This window comes from Lineus longissimus, chromosome 2 (assembly GCF_910592395.1).
Source record: "Lineus longissimus chromosome 2, tnLinLong1.2, whole genome shotgun sequence".
NCBI lineage: Eukaryota > Metazoa > Nemertea > Pilidiophora > Heteronemertea > Lineidae > Lineus > Lineus longissimus.
Window position 1 is genome coordinate 27,426,130 of NC_088309.1, and position 21,905 is coordinate 27,448,034.

General features: G+C 39.8%; 1 protein-coding gene across 2 annotated transcripts in view; it reads right to left on the reverse strand.

Moving 5' to 3' along the window:
* Nucleotides 1-21,905, reverse strand: part of LOC135483329 (homeobox protein cut-like 1) — a 72,564-nt gene that overhangs the window by 48,376 nt on the left and 2,283 nt on the right. For both annotated transcript variants that reach the window (XM_064764124.1, XM_064764122.1), the window contains exons 2-4: nucleotides 18,857-18,967; nucleotides 1,788-1,914; nucleotides 1,196-1,333 (exon numbers count right to left, since the gene is read on the reverse strand). In XM_064764124.1, coding sequence (XP_064620194.1) covers nucleotides 1,196-1,333; nucleotides 1,788-1,914; nucleotides 18,857-18,967 — 376 coding nt within the window. The remainder of the gene's footprint in view (nucleotides 1-1,195; nucleotides 1,334-1,787; nucleotides 1,915-18,856; nucleotides 18,968-21,905) is intronic.

Consider the following 21,905-nt stretch of genomic DNA (forward strand, 5'->3'; position numbering starts at 1 on the left):
CACAATTCGGAGCCTGTTTGAGATGATAATGATTTTTCTCTGACAGGAGTTTTTTCATTGTGTATTCTGATAGAGGAAACAATTGGGGGAAGCAGTGGGTATTGAGTATTCCATCCAAGTCGAGCTTTCTAATAAACCATGTCACTAGAGCTATGAAGTTCTGACAGAGCAACCGATGTCAGCCATTTCTATGGCAGGGAGCGCAAGAGTTAAAAGTTACCCCATTAACAAACTCATTGTAATTCATCTCCAAAAATAACTTTTTCCACGGCAAACATCCACCACTGACATGTATTTGCCAGTCTGATCAAAGGTATCAATGAAGGCTCAAGTAGGTCATCACCGCACCAAAGGCAAAGGAACCAATAGGCGTTTTTACACGGTGCGGGTTCAAGCCGGATCGAGACTAGTTCAGGTACCAGCCGGTTTATTTTCCCTCGTGTAAAAGCGAACCTACCGTCCTGAACCCTCCTGGTCCGAGGCGGGTTCCGATCGCCGGTCTCGGGTCGGTGCAGGCCGGTGTAGGCCGGTGGAGGAGGGTTTATTTATGCGTGTAAAAGCGAACCGGCTCCGAGCCGGTTTGCACACGGTACTCGCGTGACGTCATTCGCGGGAATAGCTGCCGTGTTCCTGGCATGAAATTTTCCGCGGAAAGAAACTGCTGTGAAATCTTCAATTTATCGAGAGCAAGAGCTTTCTTTCCATACAAATGCTGTGTACAAAGCAAAAACTCTGCATCTCACCGGCGCCATCGTAAACCATTTTGTATTATTTGTTGTTGTGATATTTTCGTAGCTCCACCGCCAGTAGGATTGATCAGCGCCACCAATTGACGATGTTAGTGACGAACCGGCCTGGAGCCGGATCGAGGCCAGATCGTCGAACCGTCCCCGTGTAAAAGCGAAATGAACCGTCCTGAACCGAACACGCCTCGTGACGGTTCAGGAGGGTTGTCTTGAACCAGCACCGTGTAAAAAGGCCTAATATCTCCTTTAGGTACCTCGTAAACGAGACATTTTATTAGCTGTCACCTGTGAGAATTATCTCCGCAATAAGCAGAAAAGAAAGAGTGCTTGTCTGCAGGTAAAACTGGTTACCATTGGTTTTGATTTGTGATGGCCCTCGCAGATTTTTATTTCAGGTTGCTGCACCAAAACTCTTTTGTTTGCGGGGTGCTTTAGCTATGAAAACATACCTTGGTTCTTCACTTCAGCAAATTCATTGTTGTAATCATCTAATGTTTCTCTCAGTTGCTTGTTTTCTATCTCAAGGTCCTGTGATTTGTGAGCTCGTTTCTGGAGTTGAAGGGCATGCTCTAGCACCGGCACAGGGTCTGAAAATCAAACATGATTATTTACATTTCACAATATCATAAGAGTAAGTTTCATAACATGCTGTGAAGAGACCAATGAAAAGCTGCAGAGGTGTCTCCACCAACTGACTGACTGTTTCATCAGAGCTTCCATCCATCTTCTGTGTGTATTGGCAAACCAATGAGCAGCAATATTTCAGTTGTTGACTGTTCCAATCAAGCCAATTTCAACAGTTCCTACCATTCAGCAAACAATCACCTGTACTAGTCTTCTTTACATGTAGCTTACAACTGGATCTGATGAGTCTGAAGATCAGCATCCATCCTCAGTTTCAGCTGGTCATCCAGACCATCCATGATCAATTGAAGTGTGTGAAAGGAGGCCTGTAAAATGTCGATGGCTCATCAACTGGTCAAGTGATATTTTATTGTCACACCTATCTGGGGAAATAATCAGCATTTTTCCATGTCTTACCTGGCAGATCAATGAGTCTTTTATAGATTGTCAGGAAAGATGCTTCAGCTGCTTTGCTTCTCTTTGATAAGGCATCGATCTCACCTTGGAAACTTTTCAGGAGGGGAGCTACAACTTTTCGGATGTCCTGAAAAATATGATGAGGAATCGCACATTAGTTACGTTACTGAGGTTGTCTCTTATTATAGTGACTTGTAGTCAAGAACTGCTGGCATATCAAACTCATCATTAGATACCATCTTCTTGGACCACGAGATGAGACATTGGGTGATATGAATAAAGACTAGCAAATGCTTTTACTTCAGTTTTGTACAGAAAGGCCTAGTGTAAATGTACATAGAGTTTTAGATAAAAGCATTTGCTAGTCTTTATTCATATCACCGATTGCGTCACAGCATGTCAAACCCCTCGCTCAATCCAAACACTGCTACAACGTCTGACCTAAAACAAAAACATTAAATTCTAAAGAGAGAGAGAAATTGAAGTTAGGTTTATCAATTTCCAAACCAGTAGACTCCTCTGAACATACTGTCTTATTTGATAGTCCTCTTTGTTCCTAGCAGCTACATCTTCTCCTATGAACTTTGTACCCATCAATATCGGCAATCTTGATAGGACAAATCATGTCAATGCAGGACAAGCAACACAAACAACCTCGAGTAAAAGTGTCCCCAAAGGTTACAGAGGAAGATGACTCTATCCAACAATATCAATGAATGATGTCCAATCTTTAAGTGGCTTTATAGGTCACTTCAGATAATGGCCATGGCTTGCATTAGTGATGGGTGAATCGGAGGTTTACCCTAGCAACAATAATTATCTGTGCAAATAGCTGCATGCTCTAAATCACCAGCAGGACATTAAAATTCCAATAATGGCTGGCAGGGGGATAGATAATGGGTGCATGATGGCCATTGGACAAATAAGAGACACCAAGACACCTTCCGAAGAACACATTCCATGCCTCATCTGAGCTAGCATCAATTCACACAAGGATGTTGGGTCACCGAAACCATGCAGTAACACATTGCTTTTCTTTATTGAACTGCAAAATTCTTCATTGATGGCAGCAATTTATTTTGTTGGTGGCAATGTGTTTAAAAGTCTAGTCCATCTGAAGGACATTCACCTACGTGTACCCCTTGTTCCAATATCTTATCTAGTAACCCAGTCCATTGAGACCTGATTGAAGATGTCAATATCATGATGCCTGATTATGTAACTTGTGACCAGTTATCATTTGCATACCCATCTAGCCAATGTCTGCATCAGAATGCTAGCCTCAAGACATTCCCCTAAGAAGCCACCAAGACTGGTAGTGACCACATCTCAAGTAACATGCTCAAAGCTGTTCCCTTGTTGTCGACTTTAATAGGGTCATCACTGATCCAGCATTTTCAACCATCATTACTTCACAATGACACCTCCATTCTATCAGTTCTTGAATCTTCCCTTGCAAACCTCACATTGTCCGTGCCAAGTCAAGCAAGGATGCTCTATAAATCAGTTCAAAATCTCCCATCACAGACAACAACTTCTGGCGCACAGAAAACCGGACTTAGGGAGTGACAAGCCTGATCAACAATAGCCATTGCAACACACACAAGAATGATTTATTGAAGAAAACGAGGCCAACCGACAGCATTTCTGGTCGAGTGATGCCGATCAATTCTGTGAATTCCTAATGGATGGTGGTCTGATCTGAATAGTGTTTTTCCATAGATAAAACTTCCTGTTCATTGGTGCCGAGCCATTACCTATCACTTCAATAGGATTTCAGCTTCATCAGTTTGACAAAAGGTGCAAGTCATGAACAATGCCTGGATCACAGACACAGGAAACCTATTGGAACAAAATTGTCAGACACTTCAACATTCTGTTGGATAAACTGCGCAATTCCTTTATACTTCAGTTTTCCTTGTAATTGTACCAAGCTTGAGATCAGAACGACCCAAGACCAAAATCTTGCTCATCATAACTTTATTTGACGTTGGATCTATTGCTTTTGCATCTCGAGCAAAATGGTAATTAACATAATTTTGGTTGTAAAAGTCACAATCAACATCTAACGGTTCTACCCACCAACTAATTGTTCCAGACAACAATTTGCAATTTTCGAACACCAAGCTGTACACATTGTAAACCACAGAACAGCAATGTTTTAGTCGATTATCGTCAAAATACACCAACAAGAATGCACAATTGATTTTTCCTCATTTCAAAATGTTGCTAATGCATAATAAATGGGGAACATTGATACAATGCGATTTCACAGCACTTAAAACTATCGGGCGAAACCTTCCATTTCAACATTTCAATAGCTAGCACAGAATTATGGCATTTCTTAAAGGTGGTTGCTTTTCACCAGCTTGACACCCAATATACCAGATAATCATAATCAACTGGGCTGGGGAGGGGGGCGGGGGCGGGGGAGGGGGACGGGGCTGGGGAGGTAGGTATCAAAACATCCAGGAAACTTTAGCCAAGCAAGCTAGGTAATGACAACTCCTACTCTGAGGAAAACAAACAGTCTTAATGGGATTTTACCCATCATCCTCAAAACAAGCTCAAGAGTGATAGTTTTAGCACATTTGAATCGATGTGCGGCAAATGAACAAGTAGATTTTGAATCGAAATGGCTGGACACGCTCTGAGGTAGTCTAGAGGCGCATTATTAGGACTAAGGCTGAATAATTGAAACACTAGAGGAGCAATGATGACATGATTTTAATTGGGTACTTTATCATGAGGCCTGTCACTTGGAACCACCAACAGATATCAATAGTCTGTCATTGGACAGTTGGAGTGGCCTGTTTTAAAACATGGAATGATTTTTATATTTGTACATGTTTCTGGTCAATAATCGTCTCGTGGTTATCGGTGATGCTGTGGTTACACAGTTTCGAGTATATTGACTTCTCCACATCATACTTCATATGTATGTGTGGCATAAAATACATAAGTGGCATTGAATATGTATGTGTTGGCAAAATAACTTTGACAGACGGGTGGTACATGATTGAATCGGTACGCGCCCGTGGGATCCTGGAGCCTCCCCACGAGGCGAGATGTCCTCCCAGTAGATATGTCAACTATACATAAAACTACATAGTTAGATTAAAAATCCATCTAATGATAATATCTACCAGTTTCAGCGATTAATTAGATTATATCTTCACGATTACAACTCATATCATTATCAGTTTGTTTGTTGATTTTATTATTTTTTCTTATTGTTTATTCATGACCAGTTTTAGTGAACAATGAATGAAATACAGCCTTCCTCATCCAGGCTTTGTTGATCTCAGATAACGAAAAGGATGTCTGATGAGATTTTTTAATCATCCAGGCGAGATTCCCTCTGCGAAGTTTTCATAAGTTTGGATATAAACATATGTGGCACGCAAGAATCAACAGCCTTCTAATAATTAAGACCTGAACATTTTGAGGTGAAGGTCACAAGGTCAAAGTTAAAGGTCATTTCGTTGTCAGGAGTGCCTGCAACATGTTTTTGACTCTACTGAATTCTTGTATCATTGAATCAATTCAATCCAAAATGTTGGTCGTTGCATACTAAAGGGCCAATGATGAGCAGAAGATCATTGGGTCAAGGTCACAAGGTCAAAATGATATTAAAGTCATTTTATGATCATGGCTTTTGGATCTCTGGATCAGTTCAATCCAATGTAAATGATCAGAATAGAAGCTTTTCTCTACAGTGTCACAAGTTTAAAACACAAAATCTATACTTGCCAGTTTAGGCCTACTTCTCATCCTTTGATAGCTTATAGCCGATTCATATTGAGCCAGCATCAAGGGTGAGTTTACTCTATAGTCATATTGGTAAACCCAGAACATCTATACCTAGATCAGTGAAAAACTGCTCAGATAGAATTACATGTAGAGGATAGAATGTGAATACCCTGCTAGTAACAGGAGCACATCAAATAGTCTGTAGGTTCATACTTGCAAAGATACATGCCTCTAAATAGACACTGGATACAAACAAGTATTCCGATAGTCATTTCAAGAATTGCTTGGCTTTTATCTCGCACAGCGCTTGTCAGGAAAAAAATGAAATGATTTACACATAAAGAGAGCAGTGTTTCTGTAAGAGTTCAGTCAAACGGGCTGATGCATTCTCAACTTGTTCTACTGACTTTCTGACTTTAAAACTACTCGGATTTTGAAACACCAAGACACAAAGTGTTGATTTTGCAATGGAAATTGGTCATTTTGTTATTCATATAACAACGGTATCTCATCATTGAAATTAGGTGGAGTTTAATTGCTATATTTTTTCAATGTCAGATATTTCACTTAGAGAGGCTCGAACTTTTATTTGATATTTATTTTAGTTTGTCAATTTGAGTTACAAATGCATCATAACTTGTCCATTAGGCGGTGCTACATTATTGGCGTGTAACTAAGCTGAAATAATTTTGCATCAGTAAATATGTTGTAACTGAAAAGTGCCTGGAGTAATAGAGATCAGATTCAGAATTAAAACTAATATGCTGATAATGCGGGAGGCATACTGCCTGAGGGCTGGCAGCTGTAAAAACTGTCATTGATATGTTCAATCAATTTAGGCTTCCTTTGTCATTTCCCTTTTTTCATTCATGTAACTCTTTTATTGCCATTATAATAGTTTTTATGAGTTTGATACCCTTCTTCATTGTATTTTATACTCATTTATCACCATAACTCACAAAAGTCACTTTTTGCAAGGTGAAAAATGGTAAAAGTCAGAGCTGTGGATGCATTGCTGCTCTTGACAGCATGCATTCATTTTGCTTTGTGAATATGAGGGTTACTTTACTTGAACTTCAAGCAGCAGCACTCCAAAATTTTCCATGATCCATTTTTTTTAAATTTCTGAACGCAATCACAAGAGCTTGCATGGCTCTTTTTACACTGAAATCATTCTCCGATAAATAAATCAACCTCAAGATATCAGAAATGATCACTCAGGTACCAATAACAAAAAAAACCTCAAAGAAGCAATCAAGAAAACGTCAATATTTTTCTCACTGGCAATCACACGGGCATTTTCATGCCTTGCCAACCCCGCACAGATGAGTCCAAGTTCAAAGCCTCGAGATGAAGGTGTACATTTCCCCTAAAGACAAAAGACTGAAAAAACTAATCAAAGATTCATTACATGGAGTAGCTAGTCGAGCAATCAGTCATAAACAAATTGCCAGCAGAATGTTTGGTGCTGTGAAATGATCTGATCATTTATTATCCAGGTAAATGATCACAAATGCAGCATCTATTTTCGGGCTCTCCCCTGGTTTCTTCATCGAGTGATTAGTTTTCTCTTTGCTTGATCTCATCTCGGGGTACACTGCGATGATCCAAGGTAACCAGGGATCAGGTTGCATTCGCTCATGTCGTGTCAATATCATCGCTAATATGAACAACTGGGGGGACACAGCAATGAGACGTGACAACTTATTGTGCATTTGATGGTATAAAGTTCAAGGCTGGGATTTACAACTCAAACAGATCAGCGTGCAATTGAAATGTCAATGATGAATCCATCACAGTATGAGATATTCTGATGATATCATTTAGATTCCCAGATGAAAACATCTTTAATCCTCAAGAGGATGGAAATTGAAAACAGCGAGTTCTAAAACCAAGGCATCATACAACCTCATCTGATCTCATAATGCTTGAAATTTTCCCCGAGTAAAATCTATAGATCAGCACAATTTGCAGGCCCATGCAATCTGGAAAATAGTTTGGGGATATTTGTTTTGGGATTTCTTGCATTTTCAAGAGGAACACTTTCTGATCAACCATTTCTATTCCAAATTCATGCGCTCTCATTCAGCATACCTATCAATAACGCAGTGTATAATGAAAATTAATTTGATATAAAATTTCATAAACACTGTATTAAAAGCTACAGCCCCACATCAAAGGCAAGAGGGATGGTATCCATTATCTATACCATGATCAATTTGATTATATAGGAACGCATGACAATTAGCAATAAAGCAGCACTTTTTTCCATATCAATAATGCATGGATCCAATGACAATCATGATGATACATGTGATTATAAAGTTAGTAATATGATGTTTTTGTAGGAGTGATCAACAAGATAATGATCGGCCAGGATGAGAGATGCGAGGCTAAAGCACTATTACACCAAACCCAATATAAAGTCAAGTTTGCTCTCATACAGGTCTCTGTAGCACCCCAGCTGACGATGTTATCAAAGCCTCGTTCAAAGAGCGGGTGCCTTCCTAGCGTCTTCTGAGAAGTAAAGCAACACCCAGCCTGCAAAGAGGACAATCCACATGAACACGTTTTTTAAGACTTGAACTTTTGAAAAGCAAAAGTGGTGAATTAACGTCAACAAAGCCAACCCGGTTGATTCATGCTCAACATGCTGAGCCACGTCTTAGCTTCTCGCCAAGACGTTACACCCAACACACATAAGGTCTGTATCATACTGCATCTCTAGTCAAAAGAATTATCAAGATACACCAAATAAAGCCGCCATCCATAATGAGAAGCTGGACACAGGCAGACTCGGGATACCCTATTATTATTAAAACAGATTCCCTGTAGGGATTTTTTCAACCAAAGTGTATCTTTTGTGTCGGTGCCGTGTTTATCATTAAGTTGTCCCAATAAGTTTTTGTAATACTAATCCAGGTGTCTTCCCTTGAGCGGTGTTTACGCCAGATTGGTTGAATACAATAAACCGCCGAACCTATACCGGGCACATTTCCATATTGATCAAGCCAAATGATCAACTGATTTACTTCCTTTTGTGCCCGTGGTGTACGCATCACCGGCTGCCTATAACCAATGGCAGATGGTCGAGAACTGACGCCATTACTTCATCTGGCTGACTGCACGACCTAGGACTGATTCATGACAACAATATAACACATACACGAGAGATCAATGCATTATCTATAAATTTTGCTATGACTAGTCGGCTGTATCAAGAGAATCATCGAACGGCTTTAGAGTCGATTTGCAGGTTTTCACATGTCCAACAAGTCAGAAATTTAAGAGGCGAATACCATGACAGTGCCACAATAGTTCACAACTGACAATGCACCTCAAGACCAGCCGATCACTGCATTCATGTAACGTGTTTGCCTATTGGCATGGATCCATCATGTCTGTGTCTGTGATCCCAAACCATGGATCACCACTGACCGGCTATCATACCGGTTCAAGAACATCGGCGAACAAGTTAGATTAGTGTAATTATCGAAGCGGTGCATGAAACGAATACTGGTCGCTGGAACCGAGTCAAACTATTTACAGCCAATGGTGTCCTTTAGAGCAAGATGCAATACATGCTGATCAAGTAGGGCTGGAGAGTTTGTTCATCAATTGTCTCGTAGTAGGTCAATGATCAATTTGACTTGACATGTAAACCTTCCCTTCATCTTGATATTACCTATCATAGGCATGATACACATTGATTCAGATACTCAGCCAATTTAGGACACAAGAAACTTTATGGTGAATTGATGAGCAACATTCCAATTCAATTGATGAAACTCGGGTCAAGCATTGGCTGAGTCAGAGTGAGTGGCATTCTGGCTTTTGTTCTTTAGCAGCTCTAACTTCATCTAAAGAAGCTCTGGGATGCATTCACGCACAGACCTGATTATTTGTGTCCTGAGGCATGTCACTTCACCTCAGCAGTTGCTACTTTCTTCCAATGACATGAGATAGTTGTAAGCCAGTGCCTTGGGTGTTACACGCAGCCTGAACTTGTTTGCCCCCTTTTCCAAATACAGGCGATAGAATTGATACCAATAGAAAAGAGTAGCCATGTCAAATCTGGCTAAGTTTTCATCAACCTATTATTAGCTCGTTTCCTTACTAACCAAAGCCATGATACTTTCACCACTACCATAAAGGAAATTATTCATATTTGAAGGGCATTTGATGCAACCGGACACAATACTTATGAATGGTCCTACTACTCAAATAATGCCACCGGAAATAAGGAATCATTTATTGGCAATACAGCCTACTCCATCAATTGAATGATTCGGCCTAGATGCAAAAACTCGAACACCACATTGAAATAATTCAGAGGTGTTTGAGAGGAAGAGACCTGAATGTCTGAATCAGGTCATCTTTTTATACAGTGGTCCAATTTTCACTTGAAATAGATTTGTCATCGCTCAGAGCCATCAAAAGTTAGGATCTGGCTTTCTTCAGTGATTGAAAGTGTAGGCTCAAATCTATTTTGGGTCAAGTAACTCAACACATTTGAGAATGATTTTCGACTGAACATATTTTGGTACATGCTGATTGGCAGATGAAATTAAACTGGTTTTGTATGTTGGTCATCCATCTTGAACAACGAGGTAGTGTACTAGTACACCGAACAGGATATTGCTTTAGCTTTAGCACACAGTTTCTTTTTCCCAACACCTACATACCAAGAAGGTTTGGGACTTCTTTCGGATATGAGCAATAAATCCCACATCCCAGTCTGTAATTTGAGATGTTTGCCCATTGATTCAAAATTGAAATGAAAGTCTTCCAAGGATTCTGACTCTTCCCTTTAAACTAGAGACTTCTAAAGATGTTTCTCCAGGGTGAAACATTGAACTGATCATAAGGATAGATGCAATGCCAAGCATCCTAACAACCTATAAACCTGGGTAGGCCTATTTTAGCTGAAATACCAAGAGTGTTGGTAACCTCTCTCAGAGAGTTTCTCCGGAGTAACAGGGGTCCTAACCAGGTGATCAAGTGGATACCAAGAAGACAAAGTAATCATTAGTTTGCCAGGGAAGCAATCAGACCAGACACCTGCATGTACCACTCCTGATGTGCCACCACCCAAGACAGATACCCATCCCCTCAGTTGCAATCATTTTTCTCCGCCTCGCCTCGTAAAAAGATCGCATGTACAGTAAATCAAACCTCTTGGGTTCATTTCGTTCCCCTGGCAGCTTGTGATCAATATATGTTCACCTGTATTAAGGTGGCTGTCATCAGCTAATCTAGCCAAGGCTATCAGCCTGGAACACAGGATCAAATATGGGAAGAGAGACAACATGGACAATGGATGATGATGGACGGATGTGTTTAACAGGCAATGACTCAAAAATGAGGTACTGTGGTGATTAGGATAGGGGAACCTAATTGTCTCCATACCTTATGGTCTTTGAAGTAGAAGAGTCCCCTACTGGGGAAATGTTCATGACACAAAAGGTTGGTGAATTTGTCATTGGAGTTGGAATTTTCCAAAGTTTCCTGATTTTTCCTGATTGTCTACAGTATCCTGAGTTTCTAATCATATTCACCCGATGACTCGCTAACATGCAAGGGGAGCAGCATGTGAATGACCCTAGTATGCCATGATGAAGCACTTCAACCCTTCTTTACACTGATCTCTAAGTCAAGTTACCACATGTTATCAAACCAAGCTGAACAAGCCGGAGCTGGTGGAGAATAGGACTAAAGCATGAAACCCTGCATACAAAAGGTTCACTGCTGGGTCATTGATGCCCACAGTCAGAGATCAAACCCGCCAGAGTGGCATGATTGATGGACATTTAAAGTGGTCAAGTCATGGACAAAGAATTAGGGCAGGATGCTGCCAATTGGACTGTTTCACTAGCAAAAGAATGCAAACAAGTGATCAAACCCTGCCGGATTTCTTATGGTCAAATGACTGGGGAAAGGGACCAAATCTCAAAGTATCAATTTAAGATCACGACTCCCTATAAACATTGAGCTGAACTGCCATTATAACTTTCTCCAAAGAAAACAGTTGACCGAAACTTCTCACAATACTATGGGGTCTATAAAACAGATAATTTCTTGTTGAATTATGGCAAGACTAAGACTATTAATGGTCAGGACAGAAATCCAAATCAAACAGCTTTCTTTTCCCTCAAAATATCCAAAGTAATTTCAGAGACCCTATAAATCTTTGGAAACTGTTCATAGAGACCAGTGCTCAAACAGTAGAAGAATCAAAGTATGAGAGTGACTCTTGAGACCAAAACCGCTGACACCAACAACCTGAAGAGGAAAGTGATTTACTACAACATTATGCACAAGTTTGTCCACAAACAACACTAGTCAGGGCATTTTTCTCCAAAGACGAAGAAACCGATTGAAAAATATAACAAGGCGCGATCCTCTGGTCATTTAAACATGTCCGCTCAATGATACAAGAGGGAAATCATGGTGATAGCCTTATTTTGCTTGTTTTCCAGCGGCGAAGCCACAATGGTCATTGTGTGCCCAGATCAATATGGAAAACACTGGTCAATGCAGTTCATCAACACTGGAGAGGCTGCAAGAAATGACTGGCTCCCGCTCCGTTCAATCTTTGGCTTTGGGATGGGAGAAAAAAACTCTGGAGATCAAAGGATACCATGTTCTGAGCAGACGTCCATGATAACATGAGATATATTGTCCATTGAATATGGACCAGAGATTGATGGTTGCGGAGACTTGGCTAAATCACAATATTTTGGGATGGGAAGGCTTGAAAGTGGGAAACAAGTCAAAGTGAACAGTATTATCTTATTTTCCTTGTTCAATTTTTCAAAGATCAGTACAAGCAGTTGATAAGTGATCCTTCTGCATGCAGTACATAGTCCCTATACATAACAGAATTTTGTGATTTGTCTTGGTTCGATCAGGGAGGCCATAGCTCACTGCATTTCACACAAACAACATTCAAAGCATATTGGCAAGAAGTTTGAATGACAACTAAACAATTATTATACCAATTTAACCAATTATTTATTGGAAAATAATCAAAGCCTATTGTGGATAAAGTGGAAGGGTTGATAACTGAGGATCTTTCAACGATGATGAGCTCAGACCAAAGGGACACAGACAGTTTTCAATTGAACTTGGAAAGTGATGTCTAATTTGTTTACATAATCCAGTTAATTACGGCCTATATAAGATAATCGATGCACATATATATTGAAAATTACCTATTACCTACGAGACAGAAATCCCATTTTCTGCCTGAATGGACATGTTAAATTGAAGTTCAAGAAGTTCTGTTGCAATGATGACATAAGATTACTCATGGGTACATATGCAGGCACAGAGACCTCATCAAACTTAGTTTGAATCTAACATTCCATTCAATAATTGGCCTACTTTTCAAAAATTGTTGAAACAATTTGATATGATACATTTGGCTGCATAACATTTTTGAGGGAAAAGGAGCAAAAATCACATTCAAAAAATTTCACTTTAAAGTTCGCCCATTTACAGATCTAAAAGTGGTCAAAGGAGGGCCACTCGACACAGCTTCATACACGATGATAAATGGGTCGATTTTGTAAATCATTTCACGAATATTGGTTCTCAACTTCATCACGGCAGGAACAACTTCAACATGCAAACACATTATTCAGTTACTAATGTATCGTGATGGTGAGGTGAAATATTGAGAGCCAACATTGATCCAGTTCTAAACAATAGACTTCAAATTTGACAGTAATTGGGTTAAGAAGCAGGAAACTCCTAAAATATTGATGAGTGGGGAACGGGAAAAAGTTCAGCGGCAATAAAAATATTGATTGCCAATCTGAAGTGAAATTTACAATGGTGCACTAGTGAACCAGAGACAATGTATGGGGTGACAAATTCTAGCAATGATCAAACTTGGAAGCACTGCAACACTAGAAGTCAGTAAGTACATCACACAGTTCTTTGAAGCGACTCTTGTGATAGGCAAGATCTACAGGGAGCTGTCACATTATACAAGTAATCAATGCACAAGAATATTACCACCAATTTGCATTTGAAAATTAACCATTATTTTGGAGGGGTCATTGCCATGGTAACGGATGGAAACTTGTTCATTTGAGAAATAACTGTTGCGAATAGGATTTGTGACACATTTTGGGATACAGAGTCAGCCACAATGATAATTTTCTCCATCTTGCTGCAGCCAACTCCTATTTTTCATACTTTGCCAATCAGCAAAAGGTAGATCAAATTTTCACAAAAGTTTGTTTCTTTCTGCTCATACATCATGTGAGTCATGTGAAAGTGAGTTAATTGACAACAGTAACTAGTAAGACTCGAGAGGCTCTGACAACAATGCAAATGAAAAGGAACATTCAAGATGTCAGCAATACACCACATCCATGTATAAATGTAAGCAAGCCTGTAATTCAATTGATTAGTAAACGGTTGAATCCATGGTGATCATAGGTTGCCTACAGGCCAGGACACCGAGCTCCACAACAACTTGCTGACTCGACTCGAGCGTTGGATCAGCAAGATCTCATTGTTATCGCCTCGACATCAATAGGTTCGCAACGGAAGAAACCTACCAGCAATGGTATAACACTCTTTTTAAATATGGCAAGATTGGAAAAGACATGTTTGAAATAATACAATTGCTGGGCTTTAAATGTGTTGCTATGGTGCATATTTTTTCTTTAGCACTGACCAGAAAGTAGATCTGTATCGGCAGAATAAAACAATCCAAAACGATGACTTTATTTGCTTCTGGGGAACAACTTTTAAGATGTTACATTAGTCATGAGATTGTCAACATCATGCAACTGGTAGATGGATCTTTGCTCTTTTGAATAAAAATAATATTACTCTTAATTAATCAGACAATTCATTTGACAAAGAAATGAAAGATAATTTGCCATCTGCCATCCCTTTATTTGAACTGATACAGCCTATAGGCAGTGACAAAACTCTAAGTCCAACTCAACTGGGGACGGAAAAAAGCCAATGTTCGTGATGTGACCGACGGTCATCACCTGGCCAACAGCGTGGAACTGCTTCAAGTGCTACATGTCCCCTCTCCAAATATTTCTGGAGGATTTTCTCAAAACTTTCGATTGCAGTTTATATCATCTGAAACTTGAGTACAATGACAGAAATATAAATAATGTACTGCTGGCGATTACAATCAACAATAGAGTGCACGCTGAGCAAGCCATAGATCCAACTATCATAGCCCAAGGAAACGCAAAGGATGGATGTGAAATGTAACCATCATGTAAGAAATAATGGTGTTGATGAGCCAGCAAACACCAAAATCACGTGACATTACTGAGAAACAGGACGCATCTCCTGTTGATCGCGGCTCAAGCATGCCCAACACATGTACAGGAAACTGTACATTGATATACACGTAAACTCATCAACGTCTGGTGGATGACTACTCTCGGCCAAGTTTCATCTCAAGTTGGGCTCCGATAGCTCTAAACTTCAAATGCAGTGAACTCACCGATGCACAGGTGATTCCGCCCATCTAGAGTTGGAGCGATTCTTACATCATTTCTGCCTACTCCCTGAAAATCATCCTCCATGACAACCAGGCCTAGGCATATATGACTAACTTGCAAAAGAATGGTAATGATAATACAGGATCAATTACTAAGAAAGCCATACACAGCGATATCCTGAGATTGGAAAAGTACCTGCGGGTATCCGAAATCAGACAATGAATTGATGTTCCCAGATGATTATGGACGACTTTACATTGTCGTGAATTCTGAAGGTGCGGTAGGGAAGTTGGGTTTGCCTTGTGTGAAGATGTGTCAATCTAGTTCCAGGCTGATTGACGTCAATTCATATCAAACCATGGAACATGGGCCTATACTCTAACCTTTATCCTTGGTTTTCCAATTCTTTTTTCTTTAGAATGAACTTTTCATAAACAGCAAAATGTTCTATTCCCATTATGAAACCACTCAAAGGTAATTTTTGGGCAACCAATATCTAACACAGGGGGCAAATGTGTAACCTGTTGTATTCTATCCTCCGAATGTGGCAAAGATCTGAAATAGACCATGATGCTGATGACTAGACATGATATTCCATCTTTTCATGACAGCAACTATAATAGTTGCCAACTGATTAGGCTTCATATCCTTGCTAGCAAAAGAATAGCATTGGTAGAATGAAGAAGTGTGTTCAACAAATTGAATTAGGTTGTGAAAACTGCACCAGTAAGTGTAAACTGTAACAGAGAAATAATCTGTGAGAAGAAAAAGTTTTGAACTGCACACTGGTACGATATCTGATGAGTGCTTATACTGCAGCAGCCATGAGAGGAAGAGTGCTGTGCATGCTGCACGCAATGTACACAAGAGAATGCCGTCACTGGTCTCTTATCGCTGGCAATGCAATGAATTATTCAGCCATGTAATGTTTAGGACATAAATCATCGTTGAGGATCAATCAGAAGAAAATATAGAGCCGACCGACCCACCATTGATGAGCAGACGCCAACTGATACACACTATTTGAAACACTTTAGATGGGGCCAGGGTGGAAACGCTCGATAAGAAACATTTGGTGATCGTCTGATGTCATAGCTTTAGACATACAACCAAACTACTTTTACAGAAACACATACCAAATGCAACACACGTAAACGTTTAATTTCAGTGGGAACGTTCCATCAAAAACAGCCTGTTGTTGACTCAGGGTGTGAAATATTTAGACTTGAAAAACTTCACTTGCTCATTTGGGGAAAATATCAACCAACCATCAAGTTTCAGACACAATCCATGATACACCTGAGTTAAATGTTGGGGCATGGAAACGTCTTGATCACTAACTTTTTTCTGATCCTAAGGAGCGCAGGGCTTCTGGAAGAAAACTATTATCTATACCATACCCTTTTAAGCAAAGAACTTGAAAGATGATGAAGTACTTGCAAAAATCTTAATGATTAATGAAATTCTTTAGATAATGCCGCAAAATCACCTTATGGTATAATGTAACTAATTTTAGTTGATTCGTCCAGACTTGAATGCTTGAAACCTCTGAGGGGCAATCCGATATTTTTGAGACTGTATCACTAAGTGGATGGCCTGGCACAATGGATATAAAAATAATCACACGATGTGTCTTTGATCTGGAGAGGGATTCAAGCACTGAATGACGAACAAAGAGTCCTCCGGGTCATCTGCTGAACTGGCTTTCTCTAAGTCTTGATCACTGCGGTGTTTGATGTGATCAGAGTCAAAGCAGCCTACCAAGGTGATCATTTAGTAATGACTGCAAGTGTCAAATACCAACTACACACTGCAACACAAGACTGCTGGGCTCATGGATATGTATAAAGTCGAAGAACCTCTCATTTCAGACACAGACTACATCACACATGAGTGGTGATCCCGGTACCATGATAGTGGGTCAGAATGGTGGGGGTGGGGGGCTGATTCTTAACTTTATACCCCCACATGGACATGATACATGTAGAAGTCGGGGATAGGTTGATCAGTGTTTCTTGAACCACAGTCAAGCCTCTTTGGTACCTGAAACTGTAAAGAGGTCAGTCAAATCTTGTCTGTTATCAATTCTATAAACAGAGTCTGATGCTGATCTGAACCAGACCAAAATGATCATCAAACATTAACCTACTCTCAATCTGTCCTAATAGCAAGGTTGCACTGAATGTCGTCAGTGACTGAATGAAAGAGATAATGGATTAGCCAAGGAATCTGTTGACCAAGATGCTGAATAGCCTTCCATTCAGTTCCTCTCTTTCAATGAAAATGTCACTGCTGATCATCAAAGGTGGCCATTCAACACGTTGAAAACATCATGTCATCTCATATTTGGATTTGAATGATAGACCAGCCAACGAGGCAGATCAGGTCATCAAGAATTGAGACTTGAACAGTTGGAGAGAGACTCTGGTTCTGATGAGCATGAGGTTCATATTTGGTCGTCTAGCCTCGATGTTTGTAGGGAGGAGAGGGAAAGTCATTGATGACAAGAATGCATTATACAACAAATCCCAATCCATGGCTGAGACCATACACAGTAAAATTACTTCAAATGCTCTAATCCTTGCCATCAAGGACATTCCTTTATCAGCCTCTTGTTTAGAAATGAGAATATTCACCTGAAAAGAAACATTCAAATCACGAAAAAGGAATTATCAAATTACTGTTCATTGAGGTGGCAAAGTGACAATGGTTCCTGAAACTTGTCCGCTGATCACTTGGACTACAACCTTTCTTGAGATACCGGGTATCATTGTCAATCATGTCGATGGACTGATGACTTGGGCAAAAATACTGCGACCAGTAAATGGCTTCTTCTTTAATCAGTGCCACGATGCTTCTTTTAGATTGATCGTGCTGGAATGATTTATTTTTTTAATAGTCATGGAATTTTGTTCACAACACACAGCATAATGGTCTTGTCCCTGGTGACCATTTTATAACCAAATCTGATCACTGGCATACAGCAGCGGCTCATTGATTTGAACTCAATAATAAAAACCACCTGAAATCCAACAATGACAAAGTTTACCTCAACAAGCTATCACGTGGCTTGCGCATAATGGACGCAATATTTTGAAAATTGTTGGGCAAGCGCTGGTGCTGGTGACAATAGGGAGCTACTCAATGTATCAACGGCAAAGCACCAAATTCAGTTATTGATCGTGAAGAAGGAAATACCCGGCGGAAAGTAACTGCCAACCAGAACTAACTAACACATGAATTAAACATAAAAGATATTGTGAAACTTGGAGTGTTTCAAAAGTGAACACTCAATCTCCCACTTCAAATCATGGCTGTTCAATCTGACTCCTGTCGACAATAGCCAGGAAATACTTTCGCCACATGATTTCTGCATCAGAAAATCCAAATGGCTTGGACAATGAACGCCATTTTCATGTGCAAAAGAAACTTTTGTGAGATGATTGAGATATTGGTATTGGTATGGTTGAAGTATTTCAAGTTTATTGTTCCATTCAGATATTGAAGAGGGAGATGTGTTAGTTTGGATGAGAAATGGAGACAGAAAATGTTTAGGAAGACAATAGCAGGAACATACCTGGGACAGGTGATGTTACCAGTAACCGTAACAGCAACAATAACAGTAATAACAGTAACGAATAACAGTAAAACTAAGGTGATATTCTCAACAGTATCCTCCCATAGCAAGCTTTTGATTCTTTCTAAAATACATTCACACAAAGATTGAGTGTATTTCAAATTTGTTCAGTTTTGGAGTGATACAAAGGCCTGCTGTGGGAAGATGCTTAACAGAGGGAACAAAAGAGCTCTACCCACACAGATACCTACCTCCGGTGTGTTTTTCTTGAATTCTCGACTTTGTTCCACTAATCGTTTCCTACTAATATCACTATCATCCTGGCGGCTTGCTAGTTCGGTTGCAGTTGTGTCAAGTTCTTTCTGTAATTAGAAAGGCAAATAATTTTAATGTCAGCTCAGAACACTCCATCAATATGGGTTTCTTTCAAAAGTAGCCCAAAATTGGTTTCTTCAAAGGCACAATCATGATGAAACCAGCTGAAATTCTCCAGCCTAAAAACCTGTCACTCTAATTCTACAATCATTTCTCAGCATTTTGTCACTGTGTTCCTCAATCGCTCACTAAAGAATGAACTACGGTACCAAAACCGCTTAGCATCAACTTCAAGCACAAGACGTATTTTTTTCACTCCGAGAATGGCAATAAAAGTTTTATATCAATTGATTACTAAACAGTTCAGCTAAAACTTGATCCCCAAAACTTACAATTTGATTCAATCTTTCATTCAGAATTCGGCAGACGTTTTGTAATTCACAAACAATAGCATAAGCACCACCCTACTCGACCAGTCTGAGCTAACCCAACTAATCGCACCCAGCATAATGCTCTCTTCCTCCTCATCAATATGAAATCAGCCAACATATGTTTGAAAGCGAACACTTGCGCCGAGATATGCTGCACCAATAAAGTCAATCTATCAACTTAGCTATCTGCATCATTTGTATGCTGATCACTCACAAGATGAATATTTCATTAGCAACGGGAAGGAGCGACATTATAATATATAATGCCCCGCTCCAATGCCATCCTGGACCAAGTTAGAACCGATGGAGAGGCCGCATCATATAATGGATGTGATCGTGCTCGCATGAGGCTATGGCTAGTCGATTAGAACCACCAAATGATACAAGATTGTAGCTGGAGGGCTTAATCAAGTTATGCATTGTTTTCTTGGCTATACTGATTGATAAGTCACTGTCGGGGATGAGCAAGCTGCCGAGGCAGTATCATTAACAGAGTAATATTAATCAAGAAACTATAGCTGCCCATAATGAGGAGAAAGAAAATCAGAGATGGGGTGACAGAAGGCACCGCATCAATGCTCCTGGTAGCGGGGATCAATTTTTAGGGAATGTCTCATCAATAATACCAGTTCTATGATGGAGTGCATCATCAAGGATTGCGAAAGAGGTCTCTGGACTGAATAAACATTTGAACCAAGATGCCCACTATTCCTTGAAATGATCATATCTGGTCAATATTGTTCACCAATACCTAGATTTTTGAAAATCGCCTCCCCTCGTGAGATAATACTGGCACTGGCAGTCATTATAGGAGGTTGGAGGTTGATCATGAATTCTAAACCTGATGACATATGGCAATCCTCTCTACATTTGATTGATGAGCCAGCCGATGAAAGGTATCGATCTTGTACTAATGACTCAAACCAATGCTTCATTATTGAACTTATCAGCAGAGTGAGTGACACACACGTTACACACTGGCTCTCAAATCTATCGACTTTCCGCTGTGCTATGGATGCATAGGATAACATGATGAAGTGCTTCCCTAACATTTCAAAAATCAACATGCGGATCAATAATTTTTAATGACCCAAAAATGCTTTTGTTATAACATGTGTAACTACATGTACACAGTGCACAGTCACAAATTGAGTTGGTACACACTTGATGTAACAATTGACCAACGTTTTTGAATCATATCCTGAATTCGCCTATTGCCGTACCAAGTGAAACTGAAGAGGTGGCAGGAATGACATATTCATAAATCTGCTACATGATCAATAATTCTCAAGCACAAAGTAACCACTAATTTACAATAGACCGCCGCAATACAGATATTTACTCTCACAAAGTGTGGTCCGTCCAAGGATAGTGAGTTTTATTGGAATGGTTTGGACTGGAGTTCAGGCATCACTGCATGTGTAGTTCTCAGGTTCACAAGGTGTACAAAAATATCTCTCATAAGTCACTGCCTGGTGAATCAATTGAAGTTGCCACCAAGTCAAAAGAATGTTGTTTATCTATCATGAATCATTTGGTCCTTTCCAAGCTGCCTAACTTTATTCATTTGCGTCCTCACCAGAAGTATAAATAGTGATACCAACCTGAATCAAGATAAGGAAATGAATTTCCTCTTTGGCTAATGAAACTATAAATTTCTGATCATCATAAAGTCAGTTGTTTTGTTCCAATGCTTCAAGAATCAACCATGTAGGCTACATGACTGTAAAATGTGACTTCTCAAATAAAACAACCACCTTGGACATGTTGGATGATCCAATGAAATAAGAGTTAAAGAGACACCGACATCTTGTCACCTAGCATGGATAATGCTTTATGCCTTTATGGAGTTTATATCAGAAAGTATTGGCTTTCTGGACCTGTCATTTTCAAAATCATTGCACTAATCAATAATTTTTCATCAGTCTAATTGCAATTTAGGGGAAGCCATGAAGCCAGCTGATTGATTTATCGATGCACAAATGACTCGTTCCCATAGCGACATTATCTTTGCCATCAGGAGTCCATTATCCTGGCGAGGGGCTCTCTTTGTTTGCTGACTGAGATCTATGTATCGACCTCCTGATAGGGATGAAGGAATAACCGTCTTTGTTCAAGATTGGAACTTGTATGACTTGATTACTAATGTGATTGCATGCCACGTTCTAGCAGTTCAGAACTGTCTAAACATTCTCACTAGATCCGTTACTCCTAACTACCATTCTGTCAAGGAAGGTACCAAACGTTACATGTATTTGTGGTGGGGGTCTCCTCTACAGGGGACATTTTTTAACCCATCCAAGGGAAATGGACCTTTTTGAATCACTTCCAACATGTCCAAACAATATAGGTCAAAAATTCTTGTTCTCTCAATCAATAGACAGTATCATGATCAATTCCTACAGTTCACAGAAAAAATTATAACAGAAATTTGATTCTAACCAGCAATTGAATAACATTCGGTCATAATACACCCCAGAGCAGGCCATATGGCATGTGATTTTTCTATTGTTTGAATTCTCCATGGAGTTCTTTATCGATCTGGCCCATCAAT